Source organism: Chiloscyllium punctatum, chromosome 4, assembly GCF_047496795.1.
Source record: "Chiloscyllium punctatum isolate Juve2018m chromosome 4, sChiPun1.3, whole genome shotgun sequence".
Classification (NCBI taxonomy): Eukaryota; Metazoa; Chordata; class Chondrichthyes; order Orectolobiformes; family Hemiscylliidae; genus Chiloscyllium; species Chiloscyllium punctatum.
The window spans coordinates 82046082-82072728 of NC_092742.1; the positions used below are offsets into that span (position 1 = coordinate 82046082).

The following is a 26647-nucleotide window of genomic DNA, read 5'->3' on the forward strand; positions in this document are numbered from 1 at the left end:
GCAATAGGATTGGCACAAAAGTGCCGAAGAGCGAATTGCTCGAGCAGACTCAATTCATCTTCATTAGGATTCTCTGTGCGCTTTTCTTAAAAAAAAAGTGCAATCCAACTCTTATTGCGCGACCTCCCTTGCTGTCATCCCCTCCCCACGCCTGATCAAAGTTGAACGAAGCATAATGAGAAAGAAGCAAGTTGCTCTCTCTCTCTATCTGTCTGTCTGCTTTGACAATCAGGGCTCGGTTTAACAGCGGGTCAGCGGGGAAGCTCGACCTGGGATTGGGGGGGTGGAGAGAGGGTGAGGGCGGGTCGGAGGAGCTGTCAATTAGAGAGCGTCACTGACTGGCCTCAATCAGAGTGGAGTGAAAGGGGGAAGCCCAGGACCAGGGAAAGATAGAGGAGAGAGAGAGAGAGAAACCCGTTTCCCACTCTGCTTTCTCTCGTGTCTTCAAAAAAAAAGGAGCTGCACTGTTAAAGGGAGAGGTGATTTAAAAATAAGGAAAAGCAATTCTCCTCAATTTTGTTTTGTTAATTCTGAAGGGAATTTAAATTTGCTGCAAGACTGGGAATAACTTGTTTAATTTTTGTTTTAAATATTTAAAGTTCAGATTTTGTTTTGTTTTTGTCTGAAGCGGAGGAGGGGGTGAGTTTGCAGTCAGGAGTTTCTCCTGCGTTTGTCATGTGGAGCCAGCGGTGTGAAGGTGCCGGGTTGCTTGCGGTCTGCCTGTTGTGGTCGGGCTGCTGGGGACAGAGCCGAGAGTGCCCGCCGTGCGAGCGGCAGAGCTGCGCGGAGCCGGCGCCGGCTTGCCCCGGGGGACGCCTCCTGGACCCGTGCGGCTGCTGCCCGCTGTGCGCCCGGCAGGAGGGGGAGGCGTGCGGCGACACGGGCTCGGGCTCCGGCTCCGGCAAGTGTGACACCGGACTGTGGTGCGTGGCCAACGCTGAGGAAGGCGAGGACGGCGGGAGCAGCTCCGGGCTTGACCGAGGGCCGCCCGTGGGGGTCTGCAAAGGTGAGAGGCGCAGTTTTGCCCAGTCTGCTCTCCCAACTAGGGTGTGCACCACTACCGTGTTTGAAATAAAACACTGACAAATCTTCTCAAAACTCGCTAAAACACTGCCAGATCGGATTAAGGTACTTGTCGGTTGCACACCTGAAAGCCAGCTTCACTTCCACATTTAATTTTAACGCGACCTACTGTAAACAAGCAACCAGATTTAAAGCAAATCTTGTCCAATTTTAACTCCAAAGGTGCAATCTTTCTGCTCTTTACCTGTCAAAGCTTTGCTGAGTGCTTTCCCCATGCTGCTGAATGATTGATACTGTCCCACTGAGGTCAGTGAGTGATGTGTTAAAGATGCACGTAAAGGAACTTTCAGCAGAAAGTGTTTAGTGCGCGCTGGACTGGTGTCTGAAACTTTAACTCGTGTCGGTGCGGTTTGCTCGACCGTGCGTTTGCAGTCCAAGTTGGAGCTGAGGCTAACCCGCTTTTTTTTTTGTTTTGAAACTTGCCCCCCACTTCAACGTGAGCTTTTTACACTGAGACTCGCCTGCTCGTTACAGTTGCGAGGTTTGATGATTATCAGTGGGGCATTCGTTACAATTTGTAACCAGTTTCATGTCCAGTCAATACGAGAGCACGATATGACATAAATTTGGTCCCGAAAGCTAGCTCCTATCTCAGCATTTTTTTATATTTTAAAAAAAGTCTAAAGAACCACGTTGAGACGGAGCAGTAAAAGCTTTGCTGTGCTGAAGCTTGTCAATATTTATGTATGGCAGCTGGGATCGTGAGTTTAAACCAAACCCGCGGCTCTTCTAGGATAACTACGTTAGTATATGTACAGAAAGGGCAATCCGAAAGTACAAGGAGAGCCTTCTTTGCCCCAGGAGGATGAACAAATGTGTTTATTTTCTAAATTTACACCCCCCCCCCCTCACTGTTTGTTTGTTTGTATAGAAAATGTATTGAAAGTGTACGGGCTGCATGTTTCCAGATTTCTTTTAAAATACCTTTTTTAAGTAAATCTGCATTGAAAAGATTGCACGTTTTTAAACTCATGAGAGGGTTAAAGTATTTCGTTTGCACATCTGGCTCTTTCGCGAGACTGCAGGACTCTAAGATAAAGGGGAAGTCATAACGATGGTGCAAACTGCGTATTAATAGAGATATTATTGTGTAAACTTCCCACTATCTCGGGCATTGTATCAAAGTGGAATTCCATTGTATGATTCATAGATTTTTGTTGAGAATGACTTGTTTATTTTTTTGATAGTTTTTTGAAACTATATGGATATTTCATGAGTCATTTGGATTTGCAATATTTTAATGTCTCCCATGAGCGTGAATTGGCAAGTGTCATTAGCAATGAGTGATGTACAGAGAGCTTTTAGTGTGAATGTAAGTGCCCATCAACACTGCTAGTGGGGAATAATGGTTTTTTTTCTGGGTGCACAACTTCTGATTTTACCTTGTCATAGGTTGACTACCAGGTTTTTAAACAGACGAAAATTTATTCACAAAATTACACAAAGAACAGAATAAAGAATCCCTACAGAACACAACGTATCCAACTAGACTTAATTATGCTGTTCCGAATATACATAACAGTACTAATAAGCAACCTCCCCCCCCCCCCCCCCCCCCCCCCGCTAAAAAAACAGTGATAATGGAACAGATGCTTACAGGTTGAAGTTAGAAGGGCAGAAGGAGCGAGAGTTTAGCAGCCTGTGCATTGAGCTATACCTGTAATCTGTTATTTGATGCCTTTAGACTCTTTTTTTTATGTTTCTGGTGCTGCTGGAAAAGAAAATACATGGAAGTGAGGGGACAATGGGTTCATACAGTAGGTAACATAAAAACACAATTCTGGAGAATCTCAGTGGGTCTGGGCAGCTTCCAAGGAGAGAGGAACAGAGTTAACACCTCGAGTCCTGTATGACTCCTTCAGAACTGAATGGTATTGAATTTAAAACCAAGACAGAAATTGCTGGAGAAGCTCAGCAGGTCTGGTAGCATCTGTGAGGAGAAATCAGAGTTAACCTCACGGGTACAGTGACCCTACCTCAGAATTGATCCTGAACTTGAACAGTTAATTTTTTTTGTTCTGGACAGATGCTGCCAGACATGCTGAGTTTGTCCAATAACTTCTGTTTTCGTTTCAGGTTACCAGCAACAGGTCTGCTTTTCTTTGACAAATTATATGCCTCATAACACACACAATCAGAAAGATAGATATGCAACATTGAGAAGAAATTAACTTCAGTCTAACTTAGCTTCTTTCTGGACTTATTTGAACATTTAGATGGAAAAGATTGAGTGAAGAAATTTTTAAAAAAAGTTGAAACCAGTATCGCAAGTGCACTTTGAAAATCTCAATAATTCACTATTTGGGGCAATAAAGCACCATCCATAGTTTTTCAGAGGCAGGGAGGCTGACTGTAATTAACACTTCATTTTTGTTAAAAAGGTACTTATTTTTTGTGATGAGTTTTGTTTATAACTAAAATGCATATACATCAGCTACAGGTCATTTGATGTATTGATGTGGCAAAACATCAGGATTCCACTTCTGCAAATATAATGGTGAATGGCTGACCTTAGACTGCAGCCTCTTATTTTGGTGTCTGCATTTGTCTGAAATTGTAATGCAGTTTGGGCATATAATGAGCATGATCAGTATCACTAATACACTGTTAGCAAATTTTGTTGCAGTATTAGTTTGATTCTAAAAGTAATGCACGTTGTGGATGAGCATGGTATAGCCTCAGTTGCCAGTTCATTTTCCATCTAAGTAAAATCATTTTCCAGTATCCAGATATGGAAATGCTGTACTAATTGAGTGCTCCACTGTGGAATGACCAATTGATGAGGTATTAAGCCAGAACCTGCCTTCTCAGAAGGAGAGAGAGAGAAAACAGGGGACTACAGGACAGTTCACCTAATGGCATATATTGGAAAATTGATGCTGTCCATTCTTAAGTAAGTGACAACAGGGCACTTAAGTTGTAATATGGTTAGCCAGAATAAACACAGATTTGCCAAATACAGTTTCCCTCTCCTAAATAGGGGTGGGTCAATGGTTAGCACTACTACACTACACCACCAGGGACCCGGGTTCAAGTCCAGCCTTGGGCAATTGTCTGAGTGGAGTTTGCATGTTCTCAGAACTTTGGTTTCCCCTTGGTCCAAAGATATGTGGAGGTAGATTAGCCATGTTTAAATTGCCCTATAGTGTCTAGCAATGTGCAGACTCACTCTAGGGATTCTGTGATAAACCTATTCCAGTTTTTTTTTGAGACGCCATTAAGAAGGGAACCTGAGAAATCGGTTGGTTTGGATTCTCAATGAGAATTTGATAAGATAAAGGTAAATTTGCCATAGTTCTAGTGGACCTTTAGAGCTACTTTTCTTGTTGGAGATAACTGGTGGTGCTCTAAGCTGAGGGTCACCATGCCCTCGGGCAAGTGAAGAGTTGAGAAGGCGAGTCCTTTGAGGTTACTGCTTGACAAGAGGACACTTGAAAAGTTATTGAACAATATCAGTCCTCAGTGGGGTTATAGCTAGTAGGAGGGATGGAGAATTGGTTAAAAGGCAGAAAGCAAGACTCTAGGAATGAACTGATCATCATCAGGTTGTAAACTGTTACCAGTAATGTAGTTGAGTGTGGCACTGGAAAACACAGCAGGTCAAGCAGCATCCAAGGAGCAGGAGAATTGACATTTTGGGCATAAGCCCTTCATCAGGAATGAGGCTGGGAGATAAATGGGAGGGGGTGGGGCTGGAGGGGAAGGTAACTGAGAATGCGATAGATAGATAAGTGGGGAGAAGATGATAGGTCAGAGGAGGGTGGAGCAGATATATGGGAAAGATGATGGACAGTGAAGAGGATGATGCTGAGTTGGAGGCTTGGGACTGGGATAAGGTGTGGGGAGGGGAAATGAGGAAACTGGTGAAATCCACATTAATCCCATGTGGTTGCAGGGTCCCAAGACGGAAGGTGAGGTGTTCTTCCTCCAGGCATCAGGTGGTTCGGGTTTGGCGTTGGAGGAGGCCCAGAACCTGCATGTGCTAAGGGGAGTTGGTGTTCAGCCACCAAGTGGTGGGGTTGGCTGGTGCAGGTGTCCCAGAGATGTTCCAGCACCTCACACTCTACTCTGATCTCCAGCATCTGCAGCACTCACTTCCACCTACCAGTAAGGTGGCATATGGATCAGAGCTTGATCTTTTTTCCAATATATATTAATGACCAAATGGAAGATATTAAAGTTTGTTGACAATATAAAACTGGTAGAGAAAGTTTGTTGAGAAGACGTATTGTGAAAATGCCTGTGGATGGGGCTTATGTGAGTGGGCAATAATCTAGCGGGTGAAGTCAAACAGAGGTTATTCACTTTAGTTGAAAGAATAGGAAAATAACAGCTTTTGAAATGCTTTACTTTTTGATGTTCAATGGGATTTGGGAATCCTTTCGTAAAGAAACATAAACTTTGTGCAGGTACAGTGAGCAATTGGAAAGATGAGTTGCATATTGGCCTTTGTGTGGGGGTGGGATGGCTGAGTATAACAGTCAAGAAGTTTTGCCACATTGTACGGAGTCTTGATAGATCACACATTGAAGAATTGTGTATATTTCTGGTCTTTATATCTAAGGAAGGATGTTAGCTTAGATGAGGTGTTTTTTAAAAAAAAAAAAATTCTCTAGATTGATTACTGGGACAAGCATGTTGGCCTATTGAGGACAAGTAACATAATGGGAATATATGGAGTCAGAGATGTACAGCATGGAAACAGAGCCTTTGGTCCAACCCGTCCATGCTGACCAGATATCCCAACCCAATCTAGTCCCACCTGCCAGCACCCAGCCCATATCCCTCCATGCCCTTCCTATTCATATACCCATCCAGATGCCTTTTAAATGTAATTGTGCCAGCCTCCACCACTTCCTCTGGCAGCCCACTCCACACATGGACCACCCTCTACTTGAAAAAGTTGCCCCTTAGATCTTTATTTTATATCTTACCCCTCTCGCCCTAAACCTGTGCCCTCTAGTCTGGACTTTTCCCATCCGAGGGAAAAGACCTTGTCTATTTACTCTATTAATTCACCTCATAATTTTATAAGCCTTGATAAGGTCACCCCTCAGCCTCTGACGCTCCAGGGAAAACAGACCTAGCCTATTCAACTTCTCCCTATAGCTCAAATCTCTCAACCTTTGCATCCTTGTAAATCTTTTCTGAACCCTTTCAAGTTTCACAACATCTTTCCAATAGGACACCGCTTTCACTATCCTATCTACCTGCAACTCTTCTTTCAAGGAGCTATAAACAAGGTCTTTGTTCAGCAACACTCCTAGGACCTTACCATTAAGTGTATAAGTCTTGCTGAGATTTGCTTTCCCAAAGTGCAGCACCTTGCATTTATCTAACTTAAACTCCTCAGCCTGTTGGCTCATCTGATCAGATCCCGTTGTGATCGGAGGTAACCTTCTTAGCTGTCCACTACACCTCCAATTTTGGTGTCATCTGCAAACTTTACCTCTTAAGCACATATCCAAATCATTAATATAAATGATGAAAAGTGGAGAGTTGACCTCATTTAAATATCTAAAATTCTGTGTGCATGATTCTACAAAGCTGTTTTTTAATGCTTTCAGGGTTTTTGTGTGTTGCTGATGAGGCTGGCATTTTGTGCTCAATTCTGCAGTTATTGAGAAGGTAATGGTCAGCTGCTTTCTTGCATTGCTGTAGTCCATATGAAGCAAGTACACCCACAATGCTGTTAAGGAGAGAGTTCCAAGATTTCGACCCAGTGTTAGTGATGGAACGGTAATTATTGTTCCAAGTCAGGATTGTGTGTAGCTTGGAATGGAAACTGGAAGTCACCTTCCGAAATGTTTGCAACCCTTGTCCCTTGAGGTGTTAGGGGTTGGGGGTTTCGGAGATGTTGCTAAAGTAGGCTTGGTGAGTTGTTACAATGTGCCTTGTAGATGCTGTGTACTGGTGTTGGTTGGGAGTGAGAGGTGAGGTGATGGTTACGATGACTATCAAATGGATCTGTTTTCTCCTTGATTAGAATCTCGCAGTCGATGCAGTATTTACATAGCTGACCTGGTTATATTTTTGATCAGTTGTCACCCCTCCATGTTAATGTCCCTCAATATCAAGGCAAGATGGTCATTGCCTGACACTTTTGTGACACAAGTTTCGCTATCATGCATCAGGCTAAGGTTGAATGTTGTTCAGGTCTTGCTACAGTTTCTGAGAAGGTGATTTTTCTTTTTTCTCTGGTGAGAGAATCAAGAAGGAGGGACCATAGCCTCAGGAAAAAGACATCAACCACATGGCAATGGACTGAGATTAAACTTCTTCGCACTTGTGAATTCTCTATCCAAAAGTCTTGTAAGTACAGAGTCCTGGAAGTTAATCAGGTTTGACCTAACTAGGACACTGAGGGAGTTGAGAAATATGGATATTCTGCACCGTGAAGTTGAGATCGATATTTAGCCACAATCTCTTCAAATGGGGCAACAAGCTCAAATGGGCCAAGTGGTCTACTCTTCCTATTTCTTTTATGTCAGGTGGGGAAAGAGACCATGGCACTATTTTGAAGAAGAGGGAGGTTCTCACTTGTAGTATAGCAAATATTTATCTCTCCAACAATGGATATTTTAATCAACCTGTTCAGGCATGTTGTGAGACACCTCCTGCAGCAGGTGGTACATGAGCCCAGGTCCTTTAGCCCAGAGGTAAGGACACTCCCTTTGTGCTTCAAGATCCTAAGTTTGTCTGGAATAGTGGGGACAGTTTGAACTCTTTCATCATGGATTGTTTGGACGTTTTCAGACAAACCTGTAGGGCAGACGGTATATGAATCTGGACCAGAGGTCCAGCCTTACCAAAAGAGCCCCTAAAGCTAAATGCAAGTAACTTACAAATCTGATTTAAAAATAATGTCAATCTGCTTGGACACGTTTTGAAAGTCCCAGACTGCATGGGACTTGAATTCAATTCGTAGGGGCAATTGAGGGTGACGGGGAAAATGCAGGAAAGTGGATGTGAGGACAGTCGGATCAGCCATGATCAATGGTGGAGCAGGCTAGAGGTGCTGACTGGTTTATTCCTGTTTCTATTTTGTATAGTCGTCTGAACCCAGACCTTCCTGCACTATTTCTGAGCCATGGGATCCGACTCTTATGTTACCACATCTTTGGCCATCAAGTCCTGGAGGTGTTTGAACCCAGAGCTTCTAGGTCAGAGGCAGGGATTCTTCCCACTGCCACAGAAGCACGTTAAACGCTGTCATTAAACAGATTAACTGATCATTCTCACATTGCTGATTTGGTACCCTTGACGATTACAGTTTCTTCACTATCATTGCTCCTACTCTTTTTTTTTAAAAAAAGCATTTAATCAGATACTTTAGGATATTCTGAGGTCATGCAAAGATCCGTGTGAAAGCCAGTATTTTTCTTTTTCATAATTATTTCAATTATGTTTACAGCCATAAAATGAACAAACTTCTCATGTTGGTCAACAAAGCTGCCTTTTTATTAGGTTGTAAATCACATGCAATTGCAGGCAATGGTCTGGTTATGTTGTGCATTCTTTAAAGTAGAACTTTGACAGAGGAATGTTCGTATAACATGACGGCTCTCCCTGAAGCCAGACATTCTTTAGTTCATCCACATCATCCCTTAATGTATTTTGCTCACCTTTTTTTACAGTAAGTCAATAAGATTTCCAGGTGTTGAATTCAACTGTTTTCAAAATTGAATTTAAAGGCATGCCTGAAAGATTTTGTGACTTGCAGTTTAACCTTCTTCCATTGACCTTTTCAATTGCTATCTTATTTGTTTCTGACTTTAAATATTTTCAGGTTTAAATTGCAAAAAGTGATGAAATAAACTTCACTTTCTTGATGAATGAGAAGGTACCAGTAAATCTGAGCAAGTTCCAAAATCGCTGTCCTGATTAGGTTTTGAGAAGAGACCGGGGTGGTTTGCAACTATTACCTCTACAAAGAAATAAGTTAAATCTGAAATTACCCATTGGTACATTTCTTCCTTGTGTCTTTGGAAGTTTTATCTACCTCTTAGTCTGTCTTTGGGAGAAGGTGATGGCGAGTAGGGTTGGGTTGTGGAAGAAGGGGTGTTGGGGGAGTGAGAAAGGTGCCAAATTCTAGAACAATGAATTGATGACTAAGTTATGAGCCAAGGGTAAGGAATGAATGCAATTCTGAAGATACAATGTATTGCATGACACAACTGCATTAATTAGTTATCGAAGAATCACATAGCACTGAAGGTCTCTGGCTCTGGCTTTTCAAAATAAATTATCCATTTAGCCCCACCCTCCTCCTTTGATCCCCATGATCCTGCAGAGTTTTCTTCTTGGTTCAGTTTGAAAAGAGTTAGGTACAGTGTTTTTCAAGCAGAAAATAATACTTCAGGTACCCTCCAAAAGCTCTCAAAAACTAGAGTAAATCCAAAATAAAGGCTGTTCCACATCAGTCAGTGGAATTGAGCTTTTAGCTTACTTACATGGGCTGGATATGAGTATATGAACAGTTTTTTTTTTACAAATGTATTAAAACACCGATTCCATTTCCTTCTAATTAATATCCTGTTTTGTCTTTATGCAACTGTAGTATAACCCAACGAGCAGATAAAACTAAGTTGTGTTCAAGAATTTTGTGTATTGGACCAAACAGATGTTTATATAAAGCAATAAATAAATGTAATACTGTTTCAAGATGTTTATTGCTTCACCAGCTAATCAATTTTCATGCCAGCGTCATCTTAATGAAGATGGAATACCGTTCATAGACACTGGATGTCCTAGTGTGCTTTTCATCTAGTGCTAGTATAGCCTGCTGCATACTCTTCAAGCTAATGTATTTTATAGTAAAGAGATTTCTCTGTTAAGTTTGTATTCAAGCTGACAGCTCACTGATCTCGCATGTTTGACTTTTCTTTGCTCAGGATTTTGCTGTGACATTCATGGACTGATGTAATTGGCTTCTTAACACTCTGGCGAAAATGAGGACTGCAGATGTTGGAGAGTCAGAGTCGAAGTGGTGTTTGGAAAAGCACAGTAGGTCAGGCAGCGTCCGAGGAGCAGCAGAGCCGATGTTTCAGGCATAAGCCCTTTATCAGGAATGAAAGCTTATGCCGGAAGCGTTGACTCTCCTGCTCCTCAAATGCTGCCTGACCTGTGCTTTTCCAGCACCACAGTTTTCAAATCTTCTGAATACTCCAGCTTAGGAAGCGGCAGCCTGGAGCATCAGAGGTTGAGGGGTAACTTTGCAAAGGTTTATAAGATCATGAGGGGCATGGATAGGGTAAATAGACAATCTTTTTTCCTGGAGTGGGAGAGTTCAGAACTATAGGGCGTAGTTTAGGGTGAGAGGAGAAAGATATGAGACCTAAGGGGCAACTTTTTCTCGCAGCAGGTGGTGCATGTATGAAATGAGCTGCCAGAGGGAGTGGTGGAGGCTGGTGCAATTGCAACACTAAAAAGGCAGCTCGATGGGTATATGAATAGGAAGGGTTTAGAGGGATATGGGCCAAGTGCTGACAAATGAGACTAGATTAGATTGGGATATCTGGTCAGCACGAACAAGTTGGACTGAAAGGTCTGTTTCCGTGCTGTATATCTCTATCTCTGAGACAAGAGTACCCAGCCCTAAGTAGTAGCTGTGATGTTTCTGGGAATATGAAACTGCAAATAACAGAAGGAAATTGGATTCAAAGGAAACAAAAGTATGTTTCCACCTCTTAAATAGGTGTGAGATGCATGCAGTTATGATTCACCTATGCCTTGTGCAAGAGCATGAATGAAGAGCAACTGGACCATAAGACCATGAGTTTTTGATCATAGTTATGCTATTGGAGAGAGCACTAGAGCTTATCACAATTCACTGTTCTCATTACCATGATCCCTCAAATATCCAAGCTATTAACTACCATGTTAAACTACCAAAATAAATATCTTGGATAGAATTGTAGCCAGTCTTAAGAGGCGAATGTTTAAGTAAGCAATGTGTGTATTTTTGAAATAGCAAAAGAACAAGGTTTAGGATCTGGCCAGGGTATGTATATTCACTTACAATGCCGTTACCTCACCTGCACTTTGCATGGGAATATATGCTGAGTACTTACATCCAGTTTATATTTGGTTCATTTAAATTAAAGGTGGCAGATACAGTTTGAATGAATGTGTAATTTCGATCTTTATTTCTTATCAGCGTTAGGAGCAGTGTCTGTCATTTTGGTTCTGAAGCAGACCATATTATTTAATTTCTTTGTGGTCAGCTATTTTCCGAATGATTTAAAATTAACTGGAACTGACTGACAGAATTTTCCTCCCTCATGTTCCAGGGTTGTGGTACTTCTGATAAGCACACTACTAAGTTTTGGCAGTCTTCATTTCACACCATTCCAAGGAAATTGTAGAGCAGGGCAAAGATTAATGGCAAAGAAAAGGCAATAAATATCTACCAGGAAGAAATCTCTGTCAAAAATAATTGCTGGAGTTTCGTAGCCTTTGAAACTTTTGGCTCTGTTGTAACCTTAATTTGCAAAATGATTTCCTCCTAATTTGCAATTAACTTTTTTTTTGGTTTGTTTCTGAAATCAGCAACTACTTGTGGTTTCAAAAGAACATTATCAGTAACGTTCGAGACCAGATCAGCTTCCCCAAAATATAGTGTGGATGTAGGGTCTAAGCTGGTTTCTATTTTATCTTAAAAGCAAGTGTGAGGGTGCTATTTTCCAGATATGATTCAATTGGTTAACCACTGCACCATAACCAAAACACACTTCATTTTGTTGCATTTTAAAAATAAAGACTCTGTATAACTTTTACTCTATTTTTGACATACTTAACAAGACAAAGTATTATTTAACCACTAATCATCAACTGTTCCAATACAGGCAGCGTCCCAAAATCACATCCTTTGGCAAAATGCAGAACGGCAAAAGAGTTATTGTTCTATCTCTCTCCTGTCCAGTCCAGTAGAAAGAAATCAGAAGGGACAGATTTATTTCTAAGAAGAAAGCTCACTGTCTAAGTCATCAATCTAGCAGTAGAGAGAACTCTAGCTGCCAGCTCTAGCAGCCAACACAACAATGAGAAACAACTGAAAGCAAAACCGAAGTCCTCTGGGTGTGTGTGAACTTGACTGCACCCATTGATGATTTTTCCTCTGGGGGAAAAAAAACTCCCAAGGAGAAACCCGAAGCTATTTAGAAGCTGCCAGTTGAGAGGAAAAACTTGGTACCACTGTGACAAGATCCCTCTTCAAGAGGTTAAAAATCACAACACCAGGTTATAGTCCAACAGGTTTAATTGGAAGCACATAGCTTTCGGAGCGACACTCCTTCAGGTGATAGTGGAGGGCTCCATCCTAACACAGAATTTATATCAAAAAGTTACAGTGTGATGTAACTGAAGTTATACTTTGAAAAACTGATTGTCTGTTAAGCCTTTCATCTGTTAGAATACAGTGATAGTTTCACTTCTTTCATGTGTAAATTAAAAAACCTTTCTTAAAAAAAAGCTGTATTCTCTGGTTAGCTGTTAACAATGGTGATAGCTAGACAATATGTTGAAGGTGTTATCCCCTCGTGTTCTGTCTATGCCATGATATTTAGATTGATTCTAATCTTAAAAAGTGAGATAACTGAGTTTTACATAAATGCATGCAGTTTTTGAGCAAAGTACAATGTAACCTTGCAAGTACAAATTCACCCCACAAAATGTATGTGTGCATGTGGGCCTCAACTGGGACCTTGAGTTCATGTCACATTACAGGTGACCACCATTGCATTGCATTGCATTACACACTCACACACTCCTTGTGGGGTGAATGTGTGAGAGTGCAGAGTGTCTTAAGTCTGTTTTGGGGGGTGGTGTATGTGTGTAATGCAATGGTGGTCACCTGTAATATGACATGAACCCAAGGTCCTGGTTGAGGCCTACATGTACACATATTTTGTGGGGTGAATTTGTACTTGCAGGGTTACATTGTACTTTGCTCAAAAACTGCATGCATTCATGTAGAACTGAGCTCAAAAACCCCAGTCCAACACCGGCATCTCCAAATCATCACCTGAGTAAGAGAAACAGGACCGAACACACACACACACACTTCTTAAAAGCACAGTACTGTTAGAATGACTATCTGTGATCTAATTCTCTTTCTCTATCTCTCTTTTTTTCCTTTCTCTTTTTTCTTTTTCCTTTTTTTTCTCCTCTCTCTTTCTCTTTTTTTTTCTTTTTCTCTTTCTCTTTCTCCTCTTCTCTTCCCCTTTTTTTTTCTCTTTCTTTCTCTTTTTTTTCTCCCTTTTTATCTTTTTTTTTTCTCCCTCCCTTCTCTTTTTTTCTCTCCCTCCCCATAATGGTAGTCACGTCTGGTTGGGGATGTCAAGTTACTCTGTACAAATTCAATTTCATAGGCCTGATATTTAACAATTTCATTGCACACCGTGTGGTTCTGTTACTGGCTAAATTGTATTTAGTTTTGAAAACGTGTGAATCTTGTCAACTTATCAAAATTTTTTTTTATTATTAATTGTTTCTGACATCGCAGTTAAGTTGAAGGTAGTCCATTAACAGTTGTAAGCTCATGCTAAGGAATAGTTGACTTTTTAATGAGTTTAGTAAAATGGTCCACTGCAGGAAGTTTGCCTGACCATTTCTAGATTTAAGAAATACTGTATTTGGCAATACTTAACTTGCTCCCATTTCTTTTAGCTTGTAGAAAACGGAGATTGGTATATTGCCAGTTTCTGTTTTTGATGCTCGTTAATAGCTGATTTTGATTTGCTGCAGTATTGCTCCCTTTTATAAATTTCTAATCTATGGTAGAAATTTACCATGACCATCGACAAATATTTGAACGTTCTGATACAATATATTCAGCCATGTATCTGGCAAATCTATACTAGATGAAATCAGCAGAAATTTTGATTTTTGTCAGAATGGAGAGGAATTTACATCTGATGTATTTTATTTTAGTGTGATTAGAAATAAATGTTATTGCACGTCTAAAATTATATGTGGTATTGGAGAATGAAAGATTCTAATCAGCTGCATATATTCTGTTGAGGTTGAAGTAGAAAGATTGGTTGTCAGGCCAGCTAATGATATCTTGAGGTTTTTAAAAAAAAAATGAGGGGATGATAACTGGTGAGCATTACTGGTAATATTAGAGTAAGGCTACCATTGAAATAGCAGTCTGTCAGAAATGTGGAGAAATAGTGCAACAGCTTCGAAGTACATTTTTGAACAGCATGTTAACAGTGTTTAAACAATATTTAATGAACCATAAACAGTGCTGAGAGGGATGAATTTGAGTAATTCAGTTGAAGGGCTTAAGCTATTTATCCACTTCTAATCACCACATTTTCTCTTCTAGAATATGCTATTTCTATGGCCTAAGCAAATCAATTCTTTTTCAGAATAGATGAGTGTCGCTTTATTGCTAAAATAACCTTGTTGAAAACATTTTTTTAAAAAGTGGTTAGTTTGTCTTAAGTTTATTTCAATTCGGCTGTACTAATGTATTAAACTATGACAAACTTAAAAATTACTTGTCAAAATAGTCTTAGTCTTTAGTTGACTTCTCTTCCATTTAAATATGCTGGAAAATGTAAAAAAAATATAGTTGGTCATCATGCTTCTGAGCAATGTGCTATCTACCTCCCTGTAGACAATAATATTCAAAGATAAAATATTTGTAGGGTTGCAAAGAGGTGAGACTAAGTGACTTGCTGTGGCATAAAGCTGGCATGGAGGCACAATAGGTCGGTTTCCTTTTGTCCTATAACCGTTCTACAATTCTGTTTGATTCTATAAAACGTTTGACAGGGGTTGCTGTGTGAGTAAGGGGGAGTGGGACGCATTATGAAGCACCCATGAACAGAAGTAGAATTCAACCCCTTGTGTCTTCTCATTTTGATTTTTAATCTTTAAAAGATCCTGTAAGCAATATAGAAAATGTATATTTAATTAGGGAATGGAATGTAATATATCCAAACTTACAGATGACACACAACTGGGTGGTATGGTGAGCAATGGGGAAGATACAGAGATGCCTTGACCAGACTTAGCAATGTAATAGGGATAAATGCGAGCTTATCCATTCTGGTAACAAAATCAGAAAAGCATGTTAGTACCTTTTTGGATGCCGATTAATTGAGAAAGGGAACCGTGCAACAAGATCTGGATGTCCGTTTACACCAGTCACTGAAAGTAAGCATAAAGGTGCAGCAGTAAGTGCAAAAGACAAATGGTATGTTGGCCATCATAGCAAGAAGGTTTGAGTACAGGAGCAGAGATGTCTCAGTCCTTGCTGAGACCACATCTGGAGTAAAGTGTGCAGTTTTGGTCTCTTCCCTACCTGAGGAAGGATATACTATGAAAGGAAGGATTGCAATGAAAATATACCAAACTGATTTGATTTTAGGTTAGGATATCTGGTCGGCATGGATGAGTTGGGCATGCTGTGTTTCCCTGACATGTTTCTGTGCTGTACATCTCTATGACACTGATTCCTCTGACGGCAGGACTGATGTATGAAGAGAGACTGGATTGATTAGGACTATATTAATTGGAGTTTTGAAGAGTAAGGGGAAGTCTTCTAAAACCTAGAAAATTCTAACTGGATTAGACAGGGTAAATACAAGAATGTTCCTGATTACCTGAGAGCCTAGAACCAAATCTTCAGATACTTGGTAGGAAAAAGATAAGGAGAAATTCCTTCACCCAGAGAGCAATGAGCTTATGGCATTTTGTGCCACAAATCAGCTGAGACCAAGTATTGAGTGAAAGGATAAAAGAAAAAGAGTATGGGGAGTAAGTGGGCGCAGAGTGTTGAGTTGGATGATCAGCCATGATCATATTGAATGGTACAGCAGGCTCAAAGGGCTGAATAGCCTACTCCTCTTTTCTATGTTGTATTAACTTTTTATTTGTTAACTTGTTAGTCTTTACCTGGCATGCAATGTGAACTCTCACATCATTGGCATGTCCTCACTAATTTCACATGGTCTGTAATTCAGTGCAGTCACTAGGAAAATATTTTCACTTGGTAATAGATGTTGCCCCAAACAAAGAATGTTAAAACTTGGCTGATAATCAAACTGGCCATAGAAAGCCCAGCTTATATTTTTATTGTGCTATTTTTACAATGAGAGTTCAGTCTTTATGGAAAATGTACTAAGGTCATAGGTATTAATACAGCAATACAAGAAATATAAATCATCAACATTAGCGTTTAATTCTAAAGGTTGAAATACCATCTTAAAATGCCATTTTGTCCAACAACACAGCAATTAATTCATTAATTAATTAGCAATTACTTAAAACCAAAATATTCCTAGAGTGTGGCATCAGTGTTAGTAGTTTTCTTTTAAAAGTTTCCAAAATTAATAATCTTTTGTTTAATACAGATACAGTTTATTTAAAAATAAACCTTGCATGATCGCAATTAGATAATCCAACCATGTCCTAAGAACATGCTTTGGGTCTGTTTGTTACAATTCATTCTTTTAAAGCATTCTTCATTAGTAATTGGAATGAATTGCAAGACTAGAAAAAGTATCACCGCTTCAAACTGGTCAAAGGCCCAACTAGGATGAATTCAGGAGATTATTCATCATGAATCAACATTTGGAATAGGCACCCACATAAAATAGGTAAGTCAGAACTGTTAGAATCAACAGCGACGTTTTGCTTTTATGCAGTACCTTCAGTAATAGCACATACTGCAAGGTGCTTCACCAGGAACATTATCAAAAAAAATCTAATGCCCATAAGAACTCGGGACAAGTAAGTAGGTTTTAAGCAGGACCATAAAGAGAGGAGCGAATATATGGAATTCAGAGCTTGGGACCAGGATACCAATGATTGAATAACGCAAACAGGAGTTGCACAAGTGACCAGAATTGGAGAAATACGGTCATCCTGGATTATTGTAGTACCAAAGGTGAAAGTTACTGAGATATGAAGGAGTTATAACCAAATTCATATTACTCCTTCTTTAATTTTGGGCTGCTTTGGATACATGACCTAATGTGGGTTGAATGACCTTTATTGTCTGTAATTGCCGGAGGTTGCACATGTTGGTGATTAAATGGAACCGATTTAGCCAACTTTCTCTGGGATTTGTTACAGTATATTCAATCTCCTAGTACTTTGAGATCAATCTTCAGTTTCAGTAATGTTTCTTGACACTAATTGAATCCTTTTTTCTCTCATGATGTTCTTCATCTTACCATTAGTGATCCTGTCAGCTGATCTAGGTCTCCTTGGGCTTCAACTCTCCAATATCAAATATCACTGGAAATAGATGGGTAACAAAACTTTGTATTTGTACAGCAATCTATCCCAAGGAGTGTTGCAAGTATTATCAAACAAAACTTGACAGAGTCACATAACACAAGTCAGATGGAAGATGTAATTTTTTTTTAAGGCCTTTCTCAAAAGAGCAGAGGTGGAGATGCTGAAAGGCTGTGTGGCTTATCAAACAAATGATGTTACCTTGGTACAGGGGAGCCATTCATGCAGTGTGAGGGTGTTAGTTAATATCAATGTTTGAATAGCAGGGGGCATCATAATCCAGGGAATAAACAAGAGCAAGAGTCCAGTTGACTATGTTGCCTGCCCAGAGCCCAGGTTTGGGATGGCTGCTGTAGGTTGGGGGAGAAAAAATACTTGTTCATGGATGTGGGCTTTGGTTATTGCCCAGAGGGCAGTTAAAAGTGAACCACAGTGTAGTCAGTCTAGAGTCACAATTAGGGCAGACCAGGTAAGGGTGACAGAGTTCCTTCTCGAAAGAACATCTGTGAAGCAGACCAAGATTTTATGACAATTGACAGTGGTTATATGGTTACCAATTGGCTGGCTTTAATTCCTTAATTATTTTGGAAATAATTCAAATGTTCTATCCAATGAGATTGGAGCCCATCTTCCCAAGACATTAGCCTTAGATTCTGAATTACAAGTCCAGGTGAGTGACTTTGCCACTACATCTCCAACTTCCCCAAACTTGCAGAGGAACATGATGGATCCAGTGGTTATAATCCATGTAAGGATCAACATGTGTATGACCAGGAAAGAGGTTCCTTCTGGGAGCTTGAGTGGCAAAGACCTAACTTAAAAGACAACTCAAAGGTAATAATCTCTATTATTACTTGAACCATGACTAATTTTGTATAGGTGAATATGACTTGAGCTAAATGTATGGCTCAAAGATTGGCAAAGGAAAAATAAACTTTGATTCATGAGGCATTGGTATCATACTGGAGAAAAAAATTGTGTACCATTGAAATGGTCTTCACCTAAAAAATGTTGGGGCCAATGGTCTAGCATGTCATATGACTAAGGTGGTAGAGGGGCTATTAAACTAAATCACACATGGAAGATGAGAGTTGGATTGCAATAAGGGAAGTGGTGATCAGAGCATGGCAGAAAGGTCCAGTGTAGACAAACATAAGCATCCACCAGATAATGCCAGGGATGGCAAAAATGATTGGGGGTTGGTGGGGTGCTGGTGGGTGAGGAATGCTAGTGTACAGGCTCCACATCTGAATGCATGTAGCAATCATAACAAAACAGATGAATCGATAACTCCAACAAAAGCAAATATGTAATGATTATCAAATCAAACAAAGATTTGGATACAAGATGTCAAAATCTAGGGCCTGAAAATTCAAGGTTGCATTACAGTTTGGAAGGATGGGAAGCTAGAAAAAGATGAAAATGCAGCTCTGTTAATGGCTTTTTTTTATTGGAGGGAGTTCCTACCCCTCCTTCTTGAATGTAGCAACCCTATCTCAACGGCTTTCAGATCATTATTATTCACTTCAGTGGGCACCGTCTTGTAGATCTGCTTTTGACATTATTTGGACAAATTATATTGGCATAGGTAGCCTGGAAGAATACATTCACTGTTTTCAGGGCAGTTTCATAGAGCAGCATGTTCCAGAGCCAGCCAGAGAGCAAGTTATTTTAGATTACATAGTGTGGTTTTGGGCAGGATTCATTAATGATCTCTGAGTAAAGGTGTCCTGGGGTAGTAGTGATCCTAATGTGGTTGAATTTTACACTTTATTTCAGAGAGAAGAGTGGGTCTAAGACCGATGCTCAAACTTAAAGGTGATTTATGAAGACCAAGCTGACTGAAGAGAACTGGGGAATTAGGTTATGAAATAGATCATTAGAGATGTAGTGGCAGACATGTTAGGGACCTATTTCATAACAATCAAAGATGCCATCCAGTGAAAAAGAGACAACATGTGAAGAACATCCTCTGACTCATAAAAGAAGATAGAATCTAATTCAAGGAAGTAGCATTCTGTGAGCCAAAGGTTTGGACAGAATATTAAAATAGAAGCACTAAAATTATGAAATGAATAATGAGGAATAAGTTAGGGACTATAAGACCATAAGACATAGGAGTGGAAGTAAGGCCATTCGGCCCATCGAGTCCACTCCGCCATTCAATCATGGCTGATGCGCATTTCAGCTCCACTTACCAGCATTCTCCCCGTAGCCCTTAATTCCTCTAGACAACAAGAACCTATCAATCTCGGCCTTGAAGACATTTAGCGTCCCGGCTTCCACTGCACTCCGTGGCAATGAATTCCACAGGCCCACCACTCTCTGGCTGAAGAAATGTCTCCGCATTTCCGTTCTGAAATGACCCCCTCTAATTCTAAGGCTGTGTCCACGGGTCCTAGTCTCCTCGCCTAACAGAAACAATTTCCTAACATCCGCCTTTTCCAAGCCATGTATTATTTTGTACATCTCTATTAGATCTCCCCTTAATCTTCTAAACTCCAACGAATACAATCCCAGTATCCTCAGCCGTTCCTCATATGCTAGACCTGTCATTCCGGGGATCATCCGTGTGAATCTCCGCTGGACACGTTCCAGTGCCAGTATGTCCTTCCTGAGGTGTGGGGACCAAAACTGGACACAGTACTCCAAATGGGGCCTAACCAGAGCTTTATAAAGTTTTAGTAGTACATCTCTGCTTTTATATTCCAACCCTCTTGAGATAAGAGACAACATTTGCATTCGCTTTCTTAATCACAGACTCAACCTGCATGTTTACCTTGAGAGAATCCTCGACTAGCACTCCCAGATCCCTTTGTGCTTTGGCTTTATTAATTTTCTCACCATTTAGAAAGTAGTCCATGCTTTTATTCTTTTTGCCAAAGTGCAAGACCTCGCACTTGCACACGTTAAATTCCATCAGCCATTTCCTGGACCACTCTCCCAACCTGTCTAGATCCTTCTGTAGCCTCCCCACTTCCTCAGTACTACCTGCCTGTCCACCTAACTTCGTATCATCGGCAAACTTCGCTAGAATGCCCCCGGTTCCCTCATCCAGATCATTAATATATAATGTGAACAGCTGCGGCCCCAACACTGAACCCTGCGGGACACCGCTCGTCACCGGCTGCCATTCTGAAAAAGAACCTTTTATCTCAACTCTCTGCCTTCTGTTAGACAGCCAATCCTCAATCCATCCCAGCAGCTCACCTCGAACACCAGGGGCCCTCACCTTGCTCAGCAGCCTGCCGTGTGGCACCTTATCAAAGGCCTTTTGAAAGTCTAGATAGACCACATCCACTGGGTTTCCCTGGTCTAACCTACTTGTTACCTCTTCAAAAAATTCCAACAGGTTTGTCAGGCATGACCTCCCTTTACTAAATCCATGTTGACTTGTTCTAATCAGACTCTGCTCTTCCAAGAATTTAGAAACCTCATCCTTAATGATGGATTCTAGAATTTTACCAACAACCGAGGTTAAGCTGATTGGCCTATAATTTTCCATCTTTTGCCTTGATCCTTTCTTGAACAAGGGGGTTACTACAGCCATCTTCCAATCGTCCGGGACCTTTCCTGACTCCAGTAACTCTTGAAAGATCTCAACCAATGCCTCTGCTATTTCCTCAGCAACCTCTCTCTGAACTCTAGGGTGTATCCCATCGGGGCCAGGAGATTTATCAATTTTAAGACTTTTTAACTTTTCTAGCATTATCTCTTTCGTAATGGCAACCGTACTCAACTCAGCCCCGTGACACCCTTTAATTTTTGGGATATTACTCATGTCTTCCACTGTGAAAACTGACGCAAAGTACTTAAGTTCTCCTGCTATTTCCTTATCTCCCATCACTAGGCTCCCTGCATCAGTTTGAAGTGGCCCAATGTCTACTTTTGCCTGTCGTTTGTTTCTTGTGTACTGAAAGAAACTTTTACTATTATTTCTAATATTACTGGCTAGCCTACCTTCATATTTGATCCTCTCATTTCTTATTACACTCTTTGTTATCCTCTGTTTGCTTTTGTATCCTTCCCAATCTTCTGATTCCCACTGTTCTTAGCCACTTTATAGGATCTCTCTTTTTCTTTAATACATTTCCTGACTTCCTTTGTCAGCCAAGGTTGTCTAATCCCTCCCCGGTTAATCTTTCTTTTCTTGGGAATGAACCTCTGTACAGTGTCCTCAATCATACCTACAAACTCCTGCCATTTTTGCTCTACTGTCTTCCCGGTTAGCCTCTGCTTCCAGTCTATTTTAGTCAGTTCCTCTCTCATGCCTTCATAATTACCTTTTTATTCAACTGTAACACCATTACATCAGATTTTGCCTTCTCCCTTTCAAACTCCAGACTGAACTCTACCATATTATGGTCGCTACTTCCTAAGGGTTCCCTTACTTTAAGATCTTTTATAGAGTCTGGTTCATTGCAAAGCACTAGGTCCAGAATAGCCTGCTCTCTTGTGGGCTCCATGACAAGCTGTTCCAAAAAGCCATCCTGTAAGCATTCCATGAATTCCCTTTCTTTAGATCCACTAGCAACATTATTTACCCAGTCCACCTGCATATTGAAGTCACCCATGATCAATGTAACCTTGCCTTTCTGACATGCCTTCTCTATTTCCCGGTACATATTGCGTCCCTGGTCCTGAACACTGTTAGGAGGTCTGTACACAACTCCAATTATGGTTTTTTTGCCTTTGTGGTTCCTCAATTCCACCCACACAGATTCCACATCATCCGACGCTATGTCATTCAATACCATAGATTTAATTTTGTTCTTAACTAACAAGGCAACCCCACCCCCTCTGCCCACCTCTCTGTCTTTTCGATAAGTTGAAAAACCATGGAGGTTTAACTGCCAGTCCTGACCCCCCTGTAACCAAGTCTCTGTGATGCCTACTACATCATAATCATTCACTATTATCTGTGCCATTAGTTCATCGGCTTTGTTCTGAATGCTACGAGCATTCAGGTAAAGTGCCTTAATGCTAACTTCCTTATCATTAGAGATGTTGGAAGTCATATGTCCTAAGTTATCCTTGCTTTTTTCTGCATTCACAGTCTGCCTCAATTTTTTAAATCCGCCTGGAAACATGCTATCCTGCTGCTTATCTTTCCATTTACCTCCATACTCCCTGTCGCTTTCACTTTCCCTCCCCACCCCACCCCCAACTCAGAAGTTTAAAGTCCTACTGACCACCCTATTTATCCTCTTCGCTAGAACATTGGTACCTGATCGGTTCAGGTGGAGACCGTCCCAACGGTACAGATCCCCCCCCCCGGTTCCAAAACTGATGCCAATGCCCCATGAAGTGGAATCTCTCTTTCCCACACCAATCCCTTAGCCACGTGTTTACTTGCCTAATTTTCTTGTCCCTATGCCAATTGGCACGTGGCTCGGGCAGTAATCCGGAGATTATGACCCTTGAGGACCTGTGCTTCAATTTCCTGCCTAGTGCTTCGTAATGCCCAAACAGGTCCTCCACCCTAGTCTTGCCTATGTTGTTAGTCCCAACGTGGACCACAACAACTGGATCCTCCCCCTCCCGCTCCAATATCCTTTCAAGCCGGTCAGAGATGTCTCGCACCCTGGAACCGGGCAGGCAACACACCATGCGAGACTCCCGATCCGGCTTGCAAAGGATACTATCTGTCCCCCTAATTATAGAATCCCCTATAACCACTACTTGTCTATTAGCTCCCCCCTCTTGAATGGCCTTCTGCACCATGGTGCCTTGGTCAGTTGGCTCATCCTGTCCAGAGCCCTTTTCCTCATCCGAACAGGGAGCAAGAATCTCATACCTGTTGGACAAGGTTAAGGGCTGAGGCTCCTCCACTCCTGAACTCTGGTTCCCCCTATCTGCCTCACTTACAGTCACACTCTTTTTTTTGTGCCTGATCACTAGCTGAGTGTGAATTAATTAATCTCCCAGGTGTGACTGCCTCCTGAAACAAAGCATCCAGGTAACTCTTCCCCCTCCCGGATATGCCGCAGTGTTTGAAGCTCAGATTCCAGATCATCAACTCTGATCCGGAGTTCTTCCAGCAACCAACACTTGCTGCAGATGTGGTCACTGCCGTTCACAATGGGACTAAGTGAAAACTAACTAGAGATATAAAAACAGCAAGAGTTTTTACCAGAATTTAAAAATGAAAGTAGTAAATAAAGCAAATGCTGGTTCTCTACAGACAGCCTGAGTGATTATTGACAAATAATAAGGAAATAGAGGATTGATTGAGCAGGTATTTTCGATCCCTCAAGTGTAGATGGTATAGGGAACATTTCAGAAATTAATCTGAATCAGGAGTCGAAACTTAATTCCAATCACCACAGAAAAGGTATTAAAAGATAGTCAGAACTAAAAGCTGGCAATTCTCCAGTCCTGGTGGGTTTCAACTGAGAGTCTTCAAATAAATTGCTGCTGAGGTAAACCTGCATTGGCTTTATATTTTCCAAAATCCCCTCTCTACTGGAAAGAGCCCATGAAGCTGGGAAATTAATGAATTGGACTCTTCCAAGGATGGAGGAAAATCCGGTGACTACAGGCCAGTTAACTTGACATCAGTCTTGGGAAAATGTTAGAAAATGTCATTGAAGTTGTAGTGGTACATTTAGAAAATCTCAATGCAATCTGATAGTCAACATTTGTGGGCGGCACGGTGGCACAGTGGTTAGCACTGCTGCCTCGCAGCGCCGGAGATCCGGGTTCAATTCCCGCCTCAGGCGACTGACTGTGTGGAGTTTGCACGTTCTCCCCGTGTCTGCGTGGGTTTCCTCCGGGTGCTCCGGTTTCCTCCCACAGTCCAAAGATGTGCAGGTCAGGTGAATTGGCCATGCTAAATTGCCTGTAGTGTTAGGTCAGGGGTAGATGTAGATGTAGGGGTATGGGTGGGTTACGCTTCGGCGGGTGCGGTGTGGACTTGTTGGGCCGAAGGGCCTGTTTCCACACTGTAAGTAATCTAATCTGTAAGTAATCTAATCTGTAAGTAATCTAATCTAATCTAATCTAATTTCTTTTTGCAAGCGAAATCATGTTTGATTAGGTTAAATTCTTTATAGGAAGGTGAATATGTTGTACTTAAGTTTCCAGAAGGCATTTCAGAAGATGCCACATCAAATGTTACAACACAAAATAAGAACTGGTGCTGTGGGGCGACATACTAATGTGGATAGTGGATTGGTTATCCAACAGGAAGTAGAGTTGGGGTAATAAGTAATTTTGTGTTGGCAATACTTAACAAGTGGTGCGCCAGGGGATTCAATGCTTGGCCACAACTATTTGCAATTTGACTAGGAGGAAGGGACTGAATTTACGGTCTAAATTTTACTAATAATACAAAGGTGATAAAATAAGTGGTGAGGATGATGTCACAATTCTGCAAAGGTATATGATATGTCAAGTGAATGGTCAAAAAAAATTGCCAGATTCAATATAATGTGGTATAATATGAACTTGTCCACTTAGGTAAGAAAAATATTGTTTAAGTGGAGAGAGCTTGCAGAAATTTGAGATACACTGGGATCTAAGTATCCTGGTACATGAGTCATTTTTTTTTTAAAAGAGTATTTAGGTAACAGCAACTAGATAGGATGACATGTGGAATGCTAGGAGGAAGGAAATGCTAGGAGTTTTTTTCCTCTGGTGCATAGGAGGTTGAGAGGTGACCTTTAGCAGTTTATGAACTCATGAATGGTATAGATAGGGTTAATAATAGGTATCTTTTCCCTAGGATGGGGGGGATGGTTTCAAGACTAGAGGGCACATTTTTAAGGTCAGAGGAGAGAAATTTTAAAAAGGCATGCAGGGTAAATTTTTTTTTTTAAGAGGGGTGTTTTGCATGTGGGAGAAACTGAGGAATTGGTGGATGTGGGCACAATTACAACATTTAAAAGGCACTCTGACAAATACATAAATAGGAAAGGTTTGGAGGGATATGAGCCAGGAGCAGACAGGTAGAACTAGTTTAGTTCGGGATTATTTTTTTGGCATGGACTGGTTGGATTGAAGGGTCTGTTTCCGTGCTGTATGATGCTAAGACAAAATACTGCAGAAATTGGAGACCTGAAATAAAAGTAGATTGTGCTGGAGAGACCTAACAGGTTGGTAGCATCTGTTAAAGACCAACAATTCAGAGAAGAATCCTATTGGATTTGAAGTGTTAACTCATCAGACCTGCTGAGTTTCTACAGAATGTTCTCCTCCTCTTATAAAACTAAGGATGTTTTGCACCAGTTGGAAAAAGTATAGATGAAGCTATATCTGGCACACTGTTTACAATTTTGAAAGGACATTCCATTAAAATCAGTTCTGAAAAAGTTCACTCTCATTCCTGGAATGAGGGTGTTATCCTTTTTGAGGAAATAATAAGACATACCATATCCATTGGCGTTAAGGAGAGTGAAAGGTGATAGTGTTGAAACATATATAGGATCCCTAGGGAACTTTGAAAGGTTGGATGCTGAAAGGATTTCTTCTCTTTTTTTTGGGAGAGACTGTGGACTGGATATGGGGAAAATTAAATAATTGCTTAAGAGACTTTGTAAAATATACCTATGAAGTGGGTTTTTGGTTATACTAAAAGTCAATGAGGAAAGTTCTGTTCAAAGTTGCCCACAAAAATAGTGCTCAGCCTTTTTAAAAATATTTGTTACAGTAAAAGTCTTAAGCACAAAATTGTGATATAACTTAAACAACTTAAGACATCAACTGGAAATTCAGATTGCTTTCATTTCAAGTTTATGGTCTCCCCAGGGATCATATTTCAAGATGTGGAGGTGCTGGTGTTGGACTGGGGTGTACAAATTTAAAAATTAGACAACATCAGGTTATAGGTCAAAAGGTTTGTTTAGAAGCATGAGCGTTTGGAGCACTGCTCCTTCAGGTAGCTGTGAAGCAAGACCATTAGACCAGAATTTATAGCAAAAGATTAGTGTCATGTAACTGAAATAATATGTTAAACAAACCTAGATTGATGAAGGGCTTGTGCATGAAATGTTGACTGTCCTGCTGCTCAAATGCTGCCTGACCTGGTCTTTTCCAGCACCACACTTTTTGGACTCTGACTCTCCAGCATTTGCAGTCCTCCATTCTTCCTACCTCCTATAATGGGCCTGGCTACCGATGCAAAACTGCATTTTATTTTTCTTTTGAGGGCTTTGCGGTGGGTTGGGGGGAACCAAATGTTTCTGTTTGACTTGTTGCATGTAATATTTACCAAATTACTGATCTTGGATTGACATTGTCAATTTGAATTTACCAATATGACGCCAGAGCAGTAGCTATCACCTGTGGATGGATGACCATTGCAAGC

At 40.9% G+C, this 26647-nt stretch overlaps 1 protein-coding gene across 1 annotated transcript in view; it reads left to right on the forward strand.

The window, feature by feature from the left end:
* The first annotated feature begins 352 nt into the window (after positions 1 to 352).
* The window catches only part of LOC140476477 (cysteine-rich motor neuron 1 protein-like), a 251069-nt gene continuing 224774 nt past the window's right edge, over positions 353 to 26647 (forward strand). Inside the window, exon 1 of the mRNA XM_072569166.1 lies at positions 353 to 1006. Coding sequence (XP_072425267.1) covers positions 676 to 1006 — 331 coding nt within the window. The 5' untranslated portion in view covers positions 353 to 675. The remainder of the gene's footprint in view (positions 1007 to 26647) is intronic.